General features: G+C 38.6%; 2 protein-coding genes across 2 annotated transcripts; both read left to right on the top strand.

The window, feature by feature from the left end:
• The first annotated feature begins 438 nt into the window (after positions 1-438).
• LOC141713290 (cellulose synthase-like protein D3) lies at positions 439-5,388 on the top strand. The gene is made up of 4 exons (XM_074516637.1): positions 439-594; positions 1,166-2,060; positions 2,472-3,279; positions 3,405-5,388. The coding sequence occupies exons 2-4, from the start codon at positions 1,195-1,197 to the stop codon at positions 5,157-5,159; spliced, it is 3,429 nt and encodes a 1,142-aa protein (XP_074372738.1). The 5' UTR covers positions 439-594; positions 1,166-1,194; the 3' UTR covers positions 5,160-5,388.
• A 580-nt stretch (positions 5,389-5,968) lies between these two features.
• Positions 5,969-6,739, top strand: LOC141714995 (uncharacterized). Its single transcript, XM_074518484.1, has one exon. It carries the CDS (start codon positions 5,969-5,971, stop codon positions 6,737-6,739), a length of 771 nt encoding a protein of 256 aa, XP_074374585.1.
• The last annotated feature ends 12,903 nt before the right edge of the window (positions 6,740-19,642 follow it).

Below are 19,642 nucleotides of genomic sequence, written 5' to 3'. Positions count from 1 at the left end.
TACTCGATTTGTTTTACAATTTACAGTAACCACATGAAGAACATTTTAATTTTATAAAATTCTAATATTTTGTAGGTATATTCCAATAAACTATTTAATTTATTATTTATTGTAAAAGTTGGTGGATGAATCAAAGTTGATCCGCACCAACCGCAGGATCGGGTTGAAAAAGTTGCGATTAATTACAATTGTAATTGTGACTGAAATTGAAAATTAAAAAAAAAATCATTATATATAATTTGGTGTGATTTTAACATTCCGATCGCACGAAATCTAACTGCATACGCAGCCCTAGACGAGAGATGGTGTGATTGTTTAAAAATATAAGACTAAAATATCGAAACACGTCAACACGCTACGGGGTGTCATACATGATACAACTCCATTTCGGACCAAAAAGTGCGAGATACCAAAAGTACCCTCCACCCAATAGGGTAATTACAAATACCCCGTGTAAGAAAAAACCATTCAAAAAATACCATGTTCTCCCTTCCTCTTCAAAACGCCACTCTCTCCCTCATGGTTCTGTAAGCTGAAAACACAGAGAGAGAGAGAGAGAGATCCACCACTTCCATTTGTGTAAAGATTGTAGAGGTAAACATATAGAGAGCTGTACAAATAAACACCATCATCTGTACAAGTTTGAATTGTGTAGTGTTAGTTCTAGTACTAATCTTACAACTAAAACCACGTAAGATTTGATTAAGATCGGCTATTCATGATTGATAATTTTTACTAAGTTTTGATGCTTAAGTTTTTTCTTGCATTTTTTTTCCACTTTTATTTGATTGCTCTGCGCCCAATTTGTTCTTTTTTAATTATAGGCTTGCTTTGTATGTTGAAGTTTCGACTTCGGTTGCGGTTTCTTTACCGGATCGTGACTCATTTTAGCTTCTTGTTGTTTGCTATCTGTTTATGTAACGGCAATGCAACTTAATTAATGCTTAGTAAATTAATTATGATCTTTTGTTTTTTTGGCATTTTGTTGGGTCAAATGATTTGTCTTGTGGGGTATAGGTCTCGAGGGCGTCGGAGTAAACATCAGTTTATGATCTTTGTATGAGGTCTTTATTAATATTTAGAACTAAGGATTAAGTTAGAGTAGTTGTAGACTTGTAGAATGACATTCTGACAAGAGTTCAATTTTCTTTTTTGTATATTTCAGGATCTGGGAGTAGGTTTTAGTTAGCCATCATGATGTCGAAATCATTTAAGGCGAGCCGGTTATCTATGTCATCCGCTGCTGATGGACCTGATTCGCTGCACAAGCCTCCAATGCCTCCAACTGTGACTTTTGGCAGGAGAACCTCATCTGGAAGATATATTAGCTATTCGAGAGATGATCTTGATAGTGAACTTGGAAGCAATGATTTTATGGATTATACAGTACACTTGCCACCAACTCCAGATAATCAACCAATGGATTCTGTTTCCCATAAGGTTGAAGAGCAGTATGTATCAAGTTCACTTTTCACGGGTGGATTTAACAGTGTTACACGAGCTCATCTTATGGATAAGGTGACTGAATCGGAAGTAAATCATCCCCAAATGGCTGGTTCAAAAGGATCTTTATGTGCCATTCCTGGATGTGATGGTAAGGTGATGACTGATGAACGTGGGATTGATATCCTTCCTTGTGATTGTGATTACAAGATATGTAGGGATTGTTATTTGGATGCGGTTAAAACTGGAGATGGAATTTGCCTTGGTTGTAAGGAGCAGTATAAGGCCACCGATCTGGATGAAGCTGAAGAAAATGGGAGGCCAGTTCCACTCCCACTGCCAGCTGGGATTTCAAAAATGGAAAGGAGATTGTCACTGATGAAATCAACAAAGTCACAACTGATGAGGAGCCAGACTGGGGATTTTGATCACAATCGCTGGCTCTTTGAAACGAGTGGCACCTATGGCTATGGAAATGCCATATGGCCAAAGGAAGGGGGAGGCTTTGTGAACGGAACGGGTGAAGAGACAGCTGACCCATCAGATTTGGTGAGTAAACCATGGAGGCCACTCACCCGCAAATTAAAAATAGCAGCTGCTATTATCAGCCCATACAGGTACAACTCTGTTTCTTGCTTGTTGTCCAGGGTCTTTCATGTAGACAGAAAATCTCTAAAATAACAACTTGCCACATTTATAACGTAAAGATAATTATAAACACTCACATACATCAGAACGCACTATAGTTGAGACACGTTAATAACTTATACATGCATTTGTACTGATAGAAGTATATGTATAAAAAAATTCATTACATACTGTAGTCATACTGGCTTTTCAGTTTTGGTCACTATAAGGTAAATGTATATTAAATAAATCCAGAATTGTCCTCCCGCCTCCATGATCAACAAAATAAATTTATACAATATGGATTTTTTTTTTCTGTTTTATGTCGTAAATTTGCATCAGACTATGAGAAGAAAGAGACTGTTGACTTCTAATATCTTAATTGCACTTCTCATTATTAGGCTGTTGATCGCAATTCGGTTGGTTGTTCTTGCATTATTCTTGCACTGGAGGATTACTCACCCAAATAATGATGCTATCTGGCTCTGGGGAATGTCCATAGTTTGTGAATTATGGTTTGCTTTCTCTTGGGTTCTTGATCAACTGCCTAAGCTCTGCCCCATCAACCGTTCCACAGACCTTAATGTCTTGAAAGAGAAGTTTGAAATGCCTGGCCTAAATAATCCAACTGGAAAATCTGATCTGCCCGGAATAGATATCTTTGTCTCTACTGCAGATCCAGAGAAAGAACCCCCTCTTGTCACTGCAAACACCATTTTGTCTATTTTAGCTACTGATTATCCAGTTGAAAAGCTTGCCTGCTATGTCTCTGATGATGGAGGTGCTCTTTTGACATTTGAGGCCATGGCAGAAGCTGCAAGTTTCGCTAATATGTGGGTCCCATTTTGCCGAAAACATAACATTGAGCCTAGAAACCCTGAATCTTATTTCAGTTTGAAAAGGGATCCATACAAGAACAAGGTGCGAACAGACTTTGTCAAGGACCGTAGACGGGTAAAACGTGAGTATGATGAATTCAAAGTACGCATCAATGGGCTGCCAGACTCTATCCGTCGAAGATCAGATGCTTATCATGCTCGGGAGGAAATCAAATCTATGAAACAACAAAGACAGAAGAGAGATGATGAGCCCCTGGAGAGTATAAAGATACCAAAAGCTACATGGATGGCAGATGGAACCCATTGGCCAGGAACTTGGTTAACTCCTTCTGTGGAGCACACTAAAGGTGATCATGCTGGTGTTATACAGGTATACCTTCTATAACGAACCTTGATTAATCATAGACAGTAGGTTTTACATAACTAATCTAAGTGACTATATGAACTAATAAATCAGCAGTTGAAATAAGACTCAACTGTTTGGGAACAATGCAGGTGATGTTGAAACCTCCAAGTGATGAACCACTACATGGCACAACTGACGAGATAGGGGCATTTGACTTGAATGATATAGATATTCGTCTCCCCATGCTTGTATATGTATCTCGTGAGAAGCGTCCTGGCTACGATCACAATAAGAAAGCAGGAGCCATGAATGCGCTTGTTCGAGCTTCTGCAATCATGTCTAACGGCCCCTTCATTCTCAATCTTGACTGTGACCACTACATCTACAACTCCCAGGCTATGAGGGAAGGTATGTGTTTCATGATGGATGGAGGTGGTGATCGTATCTGTTATGTACAGTTCCCCCAGAGATTTGAGGGTATTGATCCTTCTGATCGGTATGCGAATAACAATACTGTTTTCTTCGATGGTAACATGCGCGCACTTGATGGCCTCCAGGGTCCTGTCTATGTTGGAACAGGATGCCTCTTTCGAAGAATTGCACTTTATGGTTTTGATCCACCTCGAGCGAAAGAGCTCCACCCTGGTTGCTGCAGTTGCTGCTTTGGTCGTAATAAGCATGCCACAGTTTCTCATACCCCAGAAGAGAACCGTGCACTTAGAATGGGTGATTCTGATGACGAAGAAATGAATCTATCGCTATCTCCTAAGAAGTTTGGGAACTCAACTTACCTCATTGATTCAATACCGGTGGCAGAGTTTCAAGGCCGCCCATTGGCAGATCATCCTGCTGTCAAAAATGGACGACCACCGGGTGCTCTTACCATTCCCAGAGACCTTCTTGATGCATCCACTGTTGCAGAGGCAATCAGTGTCATCTCTTGCTGGTACGAGGACAAAACTGAGTGGGGAGAACGTGTAGGTTGGATTTATGGGTCTGTAACAGAGGATGTTGTTACAGGGTATAGAATGCACAACAGGGGGTGGAGATCAGTTTACTGTGTGACAAAACGAGATGCTTTCCGCGGAACTGCTCCAATTAATTTAACTGATAGGCTCCATCAGGTTCTCCGATGGGCTACTGGTTCAGTTGAGATCTTTTTCTCCCGTAACAATGCCTTGTTGGCCAGTTCAAGAATGAAGTTTCTTCAAAGAGTTGCATACCTGAATGTTGGAATATACCCATTTACCTCAATTTTCCTTATTGTATATTGTTTTCTCCCTGCACTTTCCCTTTTCTCCGGTCAGTTTATAGTCCAAAGCCTTGATGTTACTTTCCTCGCATACCTCTTGACCATTACTATCACACTTTGTTTGCTTGCTGTGCTTGAGGTGAAATGGTCCGGAATTGAACTAGAAGAGTGGTGGAGAAATGAGCAGTTCTGGTTAATTGGAGGCACTAGCGCTCACTTGGCTGCCGTGCTTCAAGGGCTGCTGAAAGTTGTAGCCGGGATTGAGATATCTTTCACTTTGACATCAAAATCAGGAGCTGAGGATGAGGACGATGAATTTGCTGATCTCTATCTAGTGAAGTGGACATCCCTCATGATTCCTCCTATCACAATTATGATGACCAATTTGATTGCTATAGCAGTTGGATTCAGCCGCACAATATATAGTTCTGTACCAAAATGGAGCCGCTTGCTAGGTGGGGTTTTCTTTAGTTTCTGGGTGTTGGCTCATTTATATCCGTTTGCTAAGGGGTTAATGGGAAGAAGAGGTAGAACTCCCACCATTGTTTTTGTATGGTCAGGGCTGATTGCCATCACCATATCCCTTCTTTGGGTGGCAATTAATCCACCAGAAGGAGCTAATGAAATTGGAGGCTCGTTTCAGTTCCCTTGATAAATCCTCCTGCAGGCCATGTCCAGTAGTTTCACCAGCAACCTTTGATTATTAAGAAACATTTTTAAGCCATTGACCAACTGAAGCCGAGACTGTCTACTTGAGGGGTCGGGTCGCATGTGCTTTCTTGTAATTTCTTTATTCTTTTTTTATATGATGACATCAAATACAAATTATTCATATGAGAATCATACAAGTTCTTCAGATAATGTTACACTTTTTGGTCCAAGACTCGATTCTTATCTTTCATATAATTTTTAGTTAGACCATTTGAGTTGGTGTATATAATACCTGAAGTTAAGTTGCATGCTAAACCCTTGCTATCGAGGAGTATACTCAGACAAAGAGGTCAAAGGCTACATTTGTAAATAGTGAACAGAGTTCAGGACAAGAATGTAATTTCAATCATTTGAGTTAGTTAGAAATGACGGGAGAATTAGTTAGTAAGTCTCTCAGTGTATATAATCAGAACTACATTGTATCATCTTATTCAATAGAGTATTTTCATAATTTTCAAATTCATCTTCTTCATCATTGCTATATTCTACACGGTATCAAAACTTACCGCATCTCTACTCACTCTCAAACTATAACGTTGCTCATCTTCATCTCAAACAATTTGATTCATATTCATTTTTACTGAATTTTTCATTCATATTCATCTTTACACAATTTTTATTAATCATCATCTCTATACGATGATCAATCTATGTTACTGATTACTCATTTTTTGTTCCTTTCAACAAGTAGTTCGTCAAATTTTTGTGATTCAATCTGTTCATTGATTGACACATTTTATCAAACACCTTATGGCTACGAATCAAGAAATTAATACAAACGCAAATCAAGATACATATCAAACTTTTGATGATTGTTTTGATGGAGAATTCAACACTGTGAGTTTGGATTCTTGGCATCCATTATATCTTCATCCCTCTGATCATCCTGGTCAGATTTTGGTGTCAATTGCTCTCAATGGCGACAACTTCAATGAATGGAAAAGGTCAATGAGTCTTGCTCTCTCTGCGAAAAACAAGCTAGGTCTCCTAACTGGTAAACACAAGATTCCAGGTATTTCTTCGCCTTACTTTGATCACTGGCAAAGATGCAATGATATGATTATCTCTTGGATATTAAATTCTATCAATCCTGAAATTCGATCGAGTCTAGTCTATGTCGACCTTGCATCTGATATGTGGACTGATCTCAATGTGTGTTTCACTCAAAGTAATGGACCTAGATTGTTTGAACTGAAGAAAGAACTATCTGAACTTGTTCAAGAGAATCCGACTATCTCTGCGTATTACACAAAGTTTAAGAAGCTATATGATGGTCTGATGAATGTTTCAAATGTGCCTAAGTGTACCTGTGTTGGTACCTATAAGGCAAAACTAGATATTGAACAATATGAGGAAACCATGAAGGTTACACAATTTCTAATGGGATTTAGTGAAAACTTCACTAATATAAGAGGTCAATTACTTATGATGAGCTCTCTTCCCAAACTAACTCATGTTTTGAGTCTTCTTCAACAAGATGAGAGGCAGAGAAATTATTCTCATATCAACACTCCTGAGTGAAGGGTTTTTAGCACATAAACGCAACGAAAACGTAAATTTAATCTTAAAAAAAAAACCGAAACCCTCCGCAGGATCCATGCGAAAAATAATATTTAATTCGTAGTTCAGTGTGTTTATCTTAAGAAGCTTTACGTTAATGGAAAGATGGAGGTCTTTAATAGCGATCCAAGAACGATGAACGGAGATCCTTAGCAGCTGCTCCTCAAGTGTGAAGCACTCCACCGGTATCCACCAAGAAAACGATGTAATGAAGGAGGAGGAGATGGAGAGAATTAGGGTTTTTTTAAAATCTTTTTGGTTGAGGCAAAAATAGGGTTTATAATAGTATATTTATAGGCAAAATTTTCAGCTGAAAATTTTCCCATAAAATATTATTATTATTAACCCTTTATTATTCTCACTAATAATTAAAACACCTTTTAATTATTAATCATTTTTCTAAACTCTTTAGAAATAATTCTCTCACTTGATTTAATTTCCAAAAATTAAATTCTTAATTAATAATATTAAGAACCTTTTCTTAATTAATTTATAATCAATTAAATCTCATTTAATCAATTATTAAATTTGCCAATTAATTATTTATTTCATAAATAAATAATTATCAGCCATTATTAATTAATTCCTCCACCATTAAATCATTCTCTTTTATGGTGTGACCCTGTAGGTTTAATATTAAGCCGATAGTAGAAATAAATAATAATAAAACTATTTTATCATTATTTATATAAATTCTCTAATTCATTAAATATGATTAATTAATTAATCATATTTATTCTACATCGTGAGGGATACTTCTCAGCATATCGCGACTATCCGGATAATACGAATTCACTGCTTAGAATACCAAGAACCTATTCAGTGAGTAGTTACCGTACAATTAATTCCTTCTACCCTGCAATGTCACGATTAAATACAAGGCATGGAACTTGTGTCAAGCCTATCTTATTTAATCACTTGCTTTCCCATTCACTATGCTTAGTACTATTTAATGTAAATTAGAAACTCCTTTCTAATTTCATTCACTCTGGCCAGAGATTCCTGAACTAACATAAGTGGATCAACATTGAACATTCTCTTACTACACTTGAAGGGGTAGATCCTTTATTGATCATACACTATCTTCGTGTACAAATTCCTATACTCAGTAGAGCCCTTATAATTGTCCCTTGAGACTAAGAACTAAACCAAAGCATAGTTCAGTGTACACAAGATGACTATGATGATCTCAAGTCTAAGGATACTTGTACAACTATCACTATGTGAACAACTGCTGATACGTGAGTGAACTCCATCAGTTGTTCAGCTGTGTGAGTCATATTCAGTGAACTTATTCTATAATAAGCACCTACATACTAGCTATAATGTCACCACACAAATGTCTATGAGAACAGACATCCTTCATAATGAAGCAAACATAGTATGTACCGATCTTTGCGGATTATTAATTACCAGTTAGTAATCCTACGACCAGGAACTATTTAAGTTTAGAGTTATCATCTTTTAGGTCTCATTATTATGATCTCATCACAATCCATAAAAAGCTTTACTCCAAACTGTGGTATATCTTATTTAAACATTTAAATAGATAGAGCCCGCAATAAAAACAAAACAAGCCTTTTATTAATATCAATGAAATCAAAATAGATTGCTATCACTTTCTGATTGAAAACTAGAGTCAGTATAACCCTTTATTTTCAACTCAGATTCACCACCAAAAACAAGAAAAATGCCCTGAGTCCTTCGCAAGTACTTAAGGATGTTTTTCACTGCTTTCCAGTGGTCTTCACCTGGATTGGACTGATATATGCTCGTCACACTAATTGAATAAGTAACATCAGGCCTTGTACACAACATCGCGTACATGATAGATCCTATTGCTGAAGCATAAGGAATCTTACTCATACGCTCTCTTTCCTTAGGTGTCTTAGGAGACATTTTTTCGGAAAGGGACACTCCATGGCTCATCGGTATGAGACCTCTTTTGGAGTTTTCCATGCTAAACCTTTTAAGCACTTTCTGCATGTATGTACCCTGGGTAAGACCCATCATTCTTCTAGATCTATCTCTATAGATCTTCATACCGAGAATGTAGGATGCTTCTCCCAAGTCCTTCATGGTGAAGTTCTTTGATAGCCATACTTTGACTGATTGTAGCATCGGTATATCATTTCCTATAAGAAGTATGTCATCCACATACAATACAAGAAATGTTACCGCGCCCCCACTAACCTTCTTGTCCACTAACCTTCTTGTAGACACATGGTTCATCTATGTTTTTGATAAAACCAAACTCTTTGATTGTCTCATCAAAACGGATGTTCCATCTACGAGAAGTTTGCCTTAAACCATATATGGTTCGCAGCAGCTTACACACTAGGTGTTCATTTTCCTTGGAAAGAAAACCCTCTGGCTGTGTCATATACACTTCCTCCTCAAGTTCCCCATTGAGGAAGGCCGTTTTCACGTCCATTTTCCAGATCTCATAGTCGTAGTAAGCAGCAATCGCAAGCAAAATCCGAATTGATTTTAACAGGGCTACAGGCGAAAAAGTTTCATCGAAGTCAATCACTTGCCTTTGTTTGAATCCTTTTGCCACGAGCCTGACCTTATAGGTCTCCACCTGGCCATCTGCTCCAATCTTTCTTTTGTATACCCACTTGCACCCAATAGGCTTAACACCTTCAGGTGCCTCAACCAGAGTCCATACTTGGTTGGTATACATAGATTCCATTTCGGATTTCATGGCACTATGCCATTTCTCTGAGTCAACACTACTCATAGCCTCATTATATGTCACAAGGTTGTCATCATCAATGATTGATAACTCATTGTCATTCTCAATGACAAGGCCATAATACCTCTCAGGTTGGCGAGACACTCTCCCTGTCCTACGAAAGGGCTGTTCCATAGAAGGTTGTTCAGTCTGAACAGGTGTTTCCACTTGATCCGTAGTAGTTTGTGCTTCTTGAACTTCATCAAGTTCAATTTTGCTCCCACTATTTCCTTCAAGGATAAACTCCTTTTCCAAGAAGGTAGCATGTCTGGAGACAAATACCTGATGATCGGTGTAAAAGTAATACCCCAAAGTCTCTTTAGGATATCCCACAAAATTACATTTTACGGATCGAGATTCCAGCTTATCTGGGTCAACTTTCTTGACATAAGCTGGACATCCCCAAATCTTAACATGTTTAAGACACAGTTTCCTTTCTTTCCATATCTCATATGGTGTTTGAGGAACATATTTGGAAGGCACCTTATTCAGTAAATATGCTGAGGTTTCCAATGCATAACCCCATAGGAATACTGGAAGATTCGCATAGCTCATCATGGACCGAACCATGTCTAACAAAGTTTGATTTCTCCTTTCAGATACCCCATTTAACTGTGGAGTATATGGAGGAGTCCACTGGGAGACTATACCATTTTCTTTGAGATAATCTAGAAACTCTCCATTCAAGTATTCACCACCTCGATCTGATCGAAGAGTTATAATACTGTGTTTGGTTTGTTTCTTCACTTCATGTTTATATTCTTTGAACTTTTCAAAGGCTTCAGACTTGTGTTTCATCAAATACACATATCCGAATCTAGATCTATCATCTATGAAAGTAATGAAGTACGAAAATCCACCCATGGCTTGCGTAGACATTGGTCCACATACATCTGTGTGTACCAATCCTAGCAAATCTGCAGCCCTCTCTCCATGTCCACTAAATGGAGATTTGGTCATTTTACCCAATAGACAAGACTCGCATGTAGGATATGATTCAAAATCAAAGGGGTCAAGTAACCCTTCCTTATGCAATGTCCACAGTCTATTTTCACTAATATGACCTAGCCTACAGTGCCATAAATAGGTCAGATTTTTATCATCTCATTTTCTTTTATTAGTTTGTTCAATCTGAAGTAAATCATGCTTTACATCACATACATACAGACCATTATTTAAAATGCCATGTCCAAAAAGAACATTATCTCTAAGGATAAAACATTCATTATTCTTAATAATAAATGAAAAACCATCCACATCCAACATAGGAATAGAAACAATATTCCTCACAATAGAGGGAACGTATTAACAATATTCAAAATAATAGTCTTGCCCGTAGGCATATGTAAACTAAATGATCCTACAGATATGGCCGCAACCCTTGCTCCATTGCCCATACGTAGAATCACCTCATCTTTTTCAAGAGTCCTACTTCCCTTTAGTCCTTGCAACGAATTGCAAATATGAGAACCACAGGCGGTATCTAATACCCAAGTAGAAATTTGACCGAGTGACATATTAACTTCGATCATAAACATGCCTGAATCAGAAGCGATAGTCTTACTACCCTGCTTCTTCTTCAATTCTGCAAGGTAAATATTGCAGTTCCTCTTCCAATGCCCCAACTTGTTACAGTGAAAACAAACAGCTAAATTAGGACCAGTCAACTTGTGAGCATCTAGTATGCTCCGGAGTGATAGTGCAGAAGACATGATGAATATAGTAAATCTGTAAATGATAAACACATAACAACACTTAGCAAATATTCAATTTCATTTCAAAACACTATATGAATCGGGTCTTTATTCATAAGTGTCTCCCACTAGTTTATCTAATGTGGGAATAGGGATCCTACATTCCATCACACAACCTTGGATGTGGCACGAAACGTCATGTGATGTTCAATAGGCAGACAACTCTTGTCAATTACATCTTATGTTATTCCCTAATATAAGTTTAGCCTCTTGAATAATTGAGTCACGGCTGTGGCACGAAAAACTCAATATTCTAAGTCAAGTCTAACCCAACATTTCGTACAATTGAATCAGTCTCCAACGGCCCACGGCTGTAGCACGTACCGACCTTTAGATTCTAATTCAATGTACACATCTCTATGTAATAGACAAGTATTTCTTATTTCGAAATCAAAGCCCTCGGCTGTAGCACGAAACGACAATGATTTAAAAATAAGAACCACTTTCTACCATGTTGGAAGGCTATGACCGACACAAGCCTGTTGTGTCATTGGCCAATTACTACTTGATATTATTTAATTTTAGAGGGATTATATTACGTTACAATCATAATCATATTATAAAGAGATTCTTCCTTTTAAATTAAATATTTCAAATCAATAATCGATAATCAGATGATTCCCAGATCGGGTGGGGCATTGTCAAGAGGCGTCACTTAATAACCCTTTCTTACAGATAGAAATCTGTTGTTGACAGAATCATCCTTTCTCTCAATATTGAAAATTCATATTCAATTACGTGTTTCATAAACACAAGAATCTCATGTTCGTATTCATAATATTTATTGTTAAGGCAAGAAACGATTCCTATTCTAGATTTTCTAGAGCACGCCTTATATTGATTTAAGTTCACCTAAATCTATCATCGCATGGTAAACATAGGCATATATCTCATATATAAAATTAAATAAACAAGTAAATGTAAAGTGCAATAAAGTAAATGTGTTTGGTTATGACCCCATCCTATGTGATCTTTATCAAGCTCATGACAAAGATCAAGGTCAATCTAATATGATGATGGAAATAAATACAACAACTTATTACATAAGTCTTCTTCTTTGTTTAGACTTCTTGTATGCCCCGTCTTCTTCTTTGTATCACCTCCATTGGATAGCCTTCTTGAGTCTTCAATTACATTACATGATTGAAAGTAAAACTAATCTAATGAACTTACAAGAATAACTCGAGTTACATTCGAGATTTATGATTACAAAGATTGACGACATGCAAGTCGTATTTAAAACCACAACCAAAACCATTACACTAAGGTCGAAAGGCCATAATCATCCACCATGCTCATACAACACATAAAAGCATGTTAAAACACATAATCTGATCTTAACATATCATATTATCCATGATCTAATCATAAAAAGAAAATATGACAAAAATCAGAAAAATCAGAATCAAATCAGAAAAATAAGAATCACTGTTTACGGGAAGTAAACGACGTCAAACGCCTTACAGACGAGTCGTTGATAGCTTTTGCTATCAGTTTTGTTCAGACGCTCGTTTACCTATGGAATAGGGTATTCGTTTGCGTAAATCGGACACCAGACCCAGATTTTAGCAAATCTGCAGTAGCCAATTTAGAATCCGTATCTAATATGATTCTCATAATTAGAACAAACATAAATCATGTATATATCAGTATATATACAGATTACATAATCATCTTATGATTATACAACTCACATGAATATCAGATATTCAAAACCATACATATATAAGCATATTATATCAACATCAAATCATGGCGAATCATGTACATGCTCATATATCGAAAACAGTTAAACACATAAACGAATTAAAAACTTTTCGCAAGTACCTCTGATGCCATTGAAGGGTTTTTAGCACATAAACGTAGCGAAAACGTAAATTTAATCTTAAAAAAAACCGAAACCCTCCGCAGGATCCAAGCGAAAAATAATATTTAATTTGTAGTTCAGTGTGTTTACCTTAAGAAGCTTTACGTTAATGGAAAGATGGAGGTCTTTAATAGCGATCCAAGAATGATGAACGGAGATCATTAGCAGCTGCTCCTCAAGTGTGAAGCACTCCACCGGTATCCACCAAAAAAATGATGTAATGAAGGAGAAGGAGATGGAGAGAATTAGGGTTTTTTTTAATCTTTTTGGTTGAGACAAAAATAGGGTTTATAATAGTATATTTATAGGCAATATTTTCAGCTGAAAATTTTCCCATAAAATATTATTATTATTAACCCTTTATTATTCTCACTAATAATTAAAACACCTTTTAATTATTAATCATTTTTCTAAACTCTTTAGAAATAATTCTCTCACTTGATTTAATTTCCAAAAATTAAATTCTTAATTAATAATATTAAGAACATTTTCTTAATTAATTTATAATCAATTAAATCTCAGTTAATCAATTATTAAATTTTCCAGTTAATTATTTATTTCATAAATAAATAATTATCAGCCATTATTAATTAATTCCTCCACCACTAAATCATTCTCTTTTATGGTGTGACCCTGTAGGTTCAATATTAAGTCGGTAGTAGAAATAAATAATAATAAAACTATTTTATCATTATTTATATAAATTCTCTAATTCATTAAATATGATTAATTAATTAATCATATTTATTCTACATCGTGAGAGATACTTCTCAGCATATAGCGACTATCCGGATAATACGAATTCACTGTTTAGAATACCAAGAACCTATTCAGTGAGTAGTTACCGTACAATTAATTCCTTCTACCCTGCAATGTCACGATTAAATACAAGGCATGAAACTTGTGTCAAGCCAATCTTACTTAATCACTTGATTTCCCATTCACTATGCTTAGTTTTATTTAATGTAAATTAGAAACTTCTTTCTAATTTCATTCACTCTGGCCAGAGATTCCTGAACTAACATAAGTGGATCAGCATTGAACATTCTCTTCCTACACTGGAAGGGGTAGATCCTTTATTGATCATACACTATCTTCGTGTACAAATTCCTATACTCAGTAGAGCCCTTATAATTGTCCCTTGAGACTAAGAACTAAACCAAAGCATAGTTCAGTGTACACAAGATGACTATGATGATCTCAAGTCTAAGGATACTTGTACAACCATCACTATGTGAACAACTGCTGACACGTGAGTGAACTCCATCAGTTGTTCAGCTGTGTGAGTCATTTTCAGTGAACTTATTATATAATAAGCACCTACATACTAGCTATAGTGTCACCACACAAATGTCTATGAGAACAGACATCCTTCATAATGAAGCAAGCATAGTATGTACCGATCTTTGCGGATTTTTAATTACCAGTTAGTAATCCTACGACCAGGAACTATTTAAGTTTAGAGTTATCATCTTTTAGGTCTCATTATTATGATCTCATCACAATCCATAAAAAGCTTTACTCTAAACTGTGGTATATCTTATTTAAACATTTAAATAGATAGAGCCCGTAATAAAAACAAAACAAGCCTTTTATTAATATCAATGAAATCAAAACTGATAGGGATAAATAAGTCCTGATTTTATAATTAATGGACTGCTAGGCCCAATAAGAAAATGTATGATATTGAGACCAGAAAGGTTAAGCCTGATGGACCAGATCAGGCCTGGTGGAATAAAAAGGCCCAAAAGCCCTGATTATTAATTAATTTCATAATTAATTAATAAGGGAAAAATCAGCTATTGAGAAGAGTCCCGATAAGGATATAAATCCTTATAGATTAGCCTCAAGGGGACCTAAAAGGATAAGGAATCAGCTTCCTACTTCCTAGGACTCCTAAGTCTATCCTAATTCAGAGGCTTGTCCACCAAGTCTCCTATACCAAGTCCAATTCAAGGACTCCCACATCTATATAAGGGGCCTCACCCCACAAATTAGAACTACGTTTTTTTGACTTGATCCTTGGCAATCAGCAAGGTACGTAGGCATCTTGTTAAGGCAGATTGAGTCACGAAACACAAGAGCAGTCAAATCGAGCCTCGAAGCTCACGTTCCTTAGTATTAAATACAGCAATTATATATATTAGTTTTTAATCCATAACATTTGGCGCCGTCTGTGGGAAACAACAACAACCATGGCGAGAACACGGAGAACAATTGGAGCTCTAGAGGAAGGAACACCATTAGAGACAACCCAGGTGATTTCATCAACCGTGGAGGTTCCTCCCCATTCAACTTATGCATCTACTCAGGAGGAAGCCCAGACAGGGGCAACTCAACCCCAGCTACAAGGGACAACTCCCCCGATTCAAGGTACGAATCCTCAAGTTCAACAAATACATATACCTGTGAATTCTCGACCCGTCGGGTATGAATATTCAATTATTGTTACTACTAACCCCCCTTATGGGATGCCCCTTCACCCTGAGGTTGGAGGAAGCGGATATGCTGGGCGAAGCGAAGCACGAGGGCGGTCGCCCCCCTATATACGAGGTTTGGATCATATCCCTGAGGATCGGGAATTTTTTGGTCCATACACTGAGAGAGACTCCGAATCTTCGGATGATGAAGTGGCCCCGAGAAGGAGGCGTCCTGGAAAAGAGCCAATGGCCGATGGAAGGCAACGCCTCCAAAGCACCCCAGGGGCGAATCCCCAAGAAGTGCAGGAAAAGATCAGGGCTCATGAGGCTGAAATCCAAAGGCTGAGGCGTGATTTGGAGGCTCACCAAGCCACCAGACCCCACATACCTCCTAGGGGAGAAATCCTCCTCCTATCATAGACCTGGATGGTCCGGTAAGAAGAAGGGCTGCTGTCCCAAGAACTGATCCAATCAATCTCCTTCCCCTTGGAGATCCTGATGATCCAACTCCACCCTTCACAGAAGAGATAATGAATGCTCATATCTCAAGGAAATTCAAGATGCCCACTATCAAAGCCTATGATGGCACGGGAGACCCCGCTAATCATGTTAGGACATTCTCTAATGCACTGCTGCTGCAACCCGTGAATGATGCTATAAAATGTCGGGCCTTCCCTCAAACCCTGTCGGGTATGGCTCAAAGATGGTACAGTCGCCTACCCCCAAATTCTGTTGGATCATTCAGAGAATTAAGTCAGTCTTTTATTAAACAATTCATCAGTGGAAGAGTCCATGAGAAAAGTTCAGCATCTCTTATGAGTCTTGTGCAGGGAGCTAAGGAATCCTTAAGAGATTACCTGAATCGTTTTACAAAGGAGGCTTTAAAAGTCCCAGACCTTGATGATAAGGTAGCCATGATAGCACTGCAACAAGGAACTAGGGATGAGTTTTTCAAGATGTCTTTGGCCAAACGACCCCCTGAGAGCATGTTGCAGCTCCAAGAGAGGGCAGGGAAGTATATCAAGGTTGAAGAAAGTATGAGGAAGACCGTAGTAAGTAATGAGCCCACTGGAGGCAAGAAACGAAAAACTGATTTGGAGTATATCGCTAAGGACAAATATCCTAGAACCGAACAAAACCCTGATTCAACCCCCAAGAAGGGAGGACCTGGGCAAAAGTTCACTGAATACGCTAAGCTGAATGCTCCCAGAAGTCAGATTTTGATGGAGATTGAGAAAGACAGAGATATTCGCTGGCCTAAGCCCTTGAAGGCTGATCCCGCCAAGCTAGATAAGGGCAAGTATTGCAGGTTTCACAAAGATGTTGGCCATGACACCGATGAGTGTAGGCAATTGAAAGATGAAATTGAGTTTTTGATTCGAAAAGGAAGATTGAACAAGTATACTGGAGATGGAGGGGACAGAAATAATAATGGAAGGAAGAACTTTGAAGATCGTAGGAGGGACCAAGACGATCAGGGGCGAAACCCCCAGCCTAGAGGACCAGTTATAAACACCATTTATGGAGGGCCGAGACCTCGAGGGCCTGTGATAAACACGATCTTTGGAGGTCCAACTGCTGCTGGATTGTCCAAAAATTCCAGAAAGGAATATACTAGAGAGGTTATGCATATTGTTGGAGAAGCCCCGAAGAGGGCCAGGACAGAAGTAACATTGGCTTTTGATGATTCCGACCTAGAGGGTGTGAAGTTTCCCCATGACGACCCGCTGGTCATAACACCAATAATAGGAAATAGCCCTGTTAAGAGGGTCCTTGTGGATAATGGTGCTTCTGTGGATATCTTGCTCCACGACACCTTTCTAAGGATGGGGTATAACGACTCCCAGTTAACACCAACCGACATGCCGATATATGGATTTGCTGGAGTAGAATGTCCTGCGGAAGGGATAATCAAATTGCCAACCACCATAGGTACGGAGCCAAGGCAAGCAACGCAGATGCTGGATTTCGTGGTGGTAAAGGCTAGTTCAACTTATAATGCTATCATGGGGAGAACAGGGATACATGCCTTCAAGGCAGTCCCCTCTTCCTACCATTCAGTCATGAAGTTTCCCACCCGAAACGGGATTGGAGAAGAGAGAGGAGATCAAAAAATGGCTAGAAGCTGTTATGTGGCCTCTTTGAGGGCAGATGGAGTCGGGGGGCAGGTTCTTCCTATTGAAGATATGGATGTTCGAGAAAATGATGAGAATAGAGGAAGGCCAGCAGAAGAATTGGTTTCGGTTCCTTTAGACCCCGAGAATCCTGAGAGGACGACTTTCATTGGAGCCACATTAGAGGAGCCCCTTAGAGGGAAGTTAGTGAAATTTTTGCAAGAAAATAGTGATGTGTTTGCATGGTCAACAGCTGATATGCCAGGCATAGACCCGGAGTTAATTACTCACAAGCTAAACGTAGATCCAAGCCGAAAGACAGTGAAACAAAAGAAAAGAAATTTTGCCCCGGAAAGACAAGAGGCTATAAAGCAGGAAGTGGAAAAGCTCTTAGAGGCTGGTTTCATTGAGGAGATTCAATTTCCGGAGTGGTTAGCAAACCCTATAATGGTGAAGAAGGCTAATGGAAAGTGGAGGATGTGTATAGACTTCATCGATCTGAATGATGCATGCCCCAAAGACTGTTTTCCGCTGCCTAGAATTGATACTTTGATTGATGCCACCGCTGGACATGAGATGCTGAGTTTCATGGATGGGTTTAGCGGATACAACCAGATCAAAATGCATAAGGATGACATTCCAAAGGTATCATTTATCACTGACTTTGGTGTTTATTGTTATCTTGTTATGGCGTTTGGTCTCAAGAATGCAGGAGCCACCTATCAAAGGTTGGTGAATAGAATTTTTAAGGATCTTATTGGTAAGACTATGGAAGTCTATGTTGATGACATGTTAGTCAAGAGTCTAGTAAAGACTGATCATATAGCCCATTTAAGGGAAGCTTTTGAGGTCCTGAGGTACCACAAGATGATGTTGAATCCGACGAAGTGTGCTTTCGGAGTAGGATCTGGAAAATTCTTGGGATTGATGGTCTCGAAGAGGGGAATTGAGGCAAACCCCGATAAAATAAAGGCAATCCTGGACATGGAACCCCCCAAAACTGTCAAGGATGTTCAGAAGCTCACAGGAAGGGTTGCTGCGTTAGGACAATTCATCTCCAAGTCAGGAGACAAGTGCTTGTCATTTTTCAAGTCACTAAAGAACATCAAAGACTTTGTATGGAGTGAGGAAAATCAGAAGGCATTTGAAGAGTTAACGAAGTATATGGGCCAGGCCCCGTTGTTGGCCAAGCCAGTTCTGAATGAAGTTTTATTTTTGTACTTGGCTGTTTCAGAGAGCGCCTTGAGCGCCGTGTTGGTTAAGGAGGAACTGAAAGTCCAGAAACCCGTATACTATGTCAGCAAAATTTTGCATGGTGCTGAGTTGAATTATTCAGCCATTGAGAAATTCGCTTTAGCCTTGGTAATGGCTTCAAGAAAGCTGCGTCCTTATTTTTAAGCTCACCAAATTGAAGTGCTAACAAATCAGCCACTGAGAAATATCATTCACAGTCCCAAGGCAAGTGGGAGACTGATTAAGTGGGCAATAGAGTTGGGAGAGTTCGATCTCAAGTATAAGCCACGTACGGCCATAAAAGCCCAGGCACTAGCTGACTTCGTGGTGGAATGTACCATACCCAACCAAGAAGTCGGGGGGCAGGAAGATACCATACCTCAAGACAAGGGAGTCGACAATGGGGACAAGGAGAAAGAATATTGGGGTCTCTATTTTGATGGAGCATCAAAAACAAATTCCAGTGGAGCAGGGTTGGTTTTGCAAAGCCCTGATGGATTCTTAATTGAGTATGCCATGAAGCTAGACTTCCCAACCACAAACAATGAGGCAGAGTATGAAGCCCTGATTGCTGGCCTTGGTCTAGCTGGGACACTTAGAGTCAAAAACTTAAAGGTCCGTGGAGACTCGAAGCTGATCATATCCCAGGTAAAGGGAGAATTTGAGGCAAGGGATGATACGATGGCTAAGTATGTTCGCCTAGTAAGGGCTGTGATGACCCAATTTAATGAATGCCATG

The sequence above is a fragment of the Apium graveolens genome, chromosome 3, assembly GCF_009905375.1.
Source record: "Apium graveolens cultivar Ventura chromosome 3, ASM990537v1, whole genome shotgun sequence".
Taxonomy (NCBI): Eukaryota; Viridiplantae; Streptophyta; class Magnoliopsida; order Apiales; family Apiaceae; genus Apium; species Apium graveolens.
This window is presented reverse-complemented; position numbering and strand designations above follow the sequence as displayed.

Excerpts from the sequence above, each read along its gene's own strand:
- LOC141714995 (XM_074518484.1), top strand. The coding sequence starts at position 5,969 with ATGGCTACGAATCAAGAAATTAATACAAACGCAAATCAAGATACATAT.
- LOC141713290 (XM_074516637.1), top strand. The coding sequence starts at position 1,195 with ATGATGTCGAAATCATTTAAGGCGAGCCGGTTATCTATGTCATCCGCT. Across the intron at positions 2,061-2,471 it reads GCTATTATCAGCCCATACAG|GCTGTTGATCGCAATTCGGT; the intron begins GTACAACTCTGT and ends TCTCATTATTAG. Across the intron at positions 3,280-3,404 it reads ATCATGCTGGTGTTATACAG|GTGATGTTGAAACCTCCAAG; the intron begins GTATACCTTCTA and ends GGAACAATGCAG.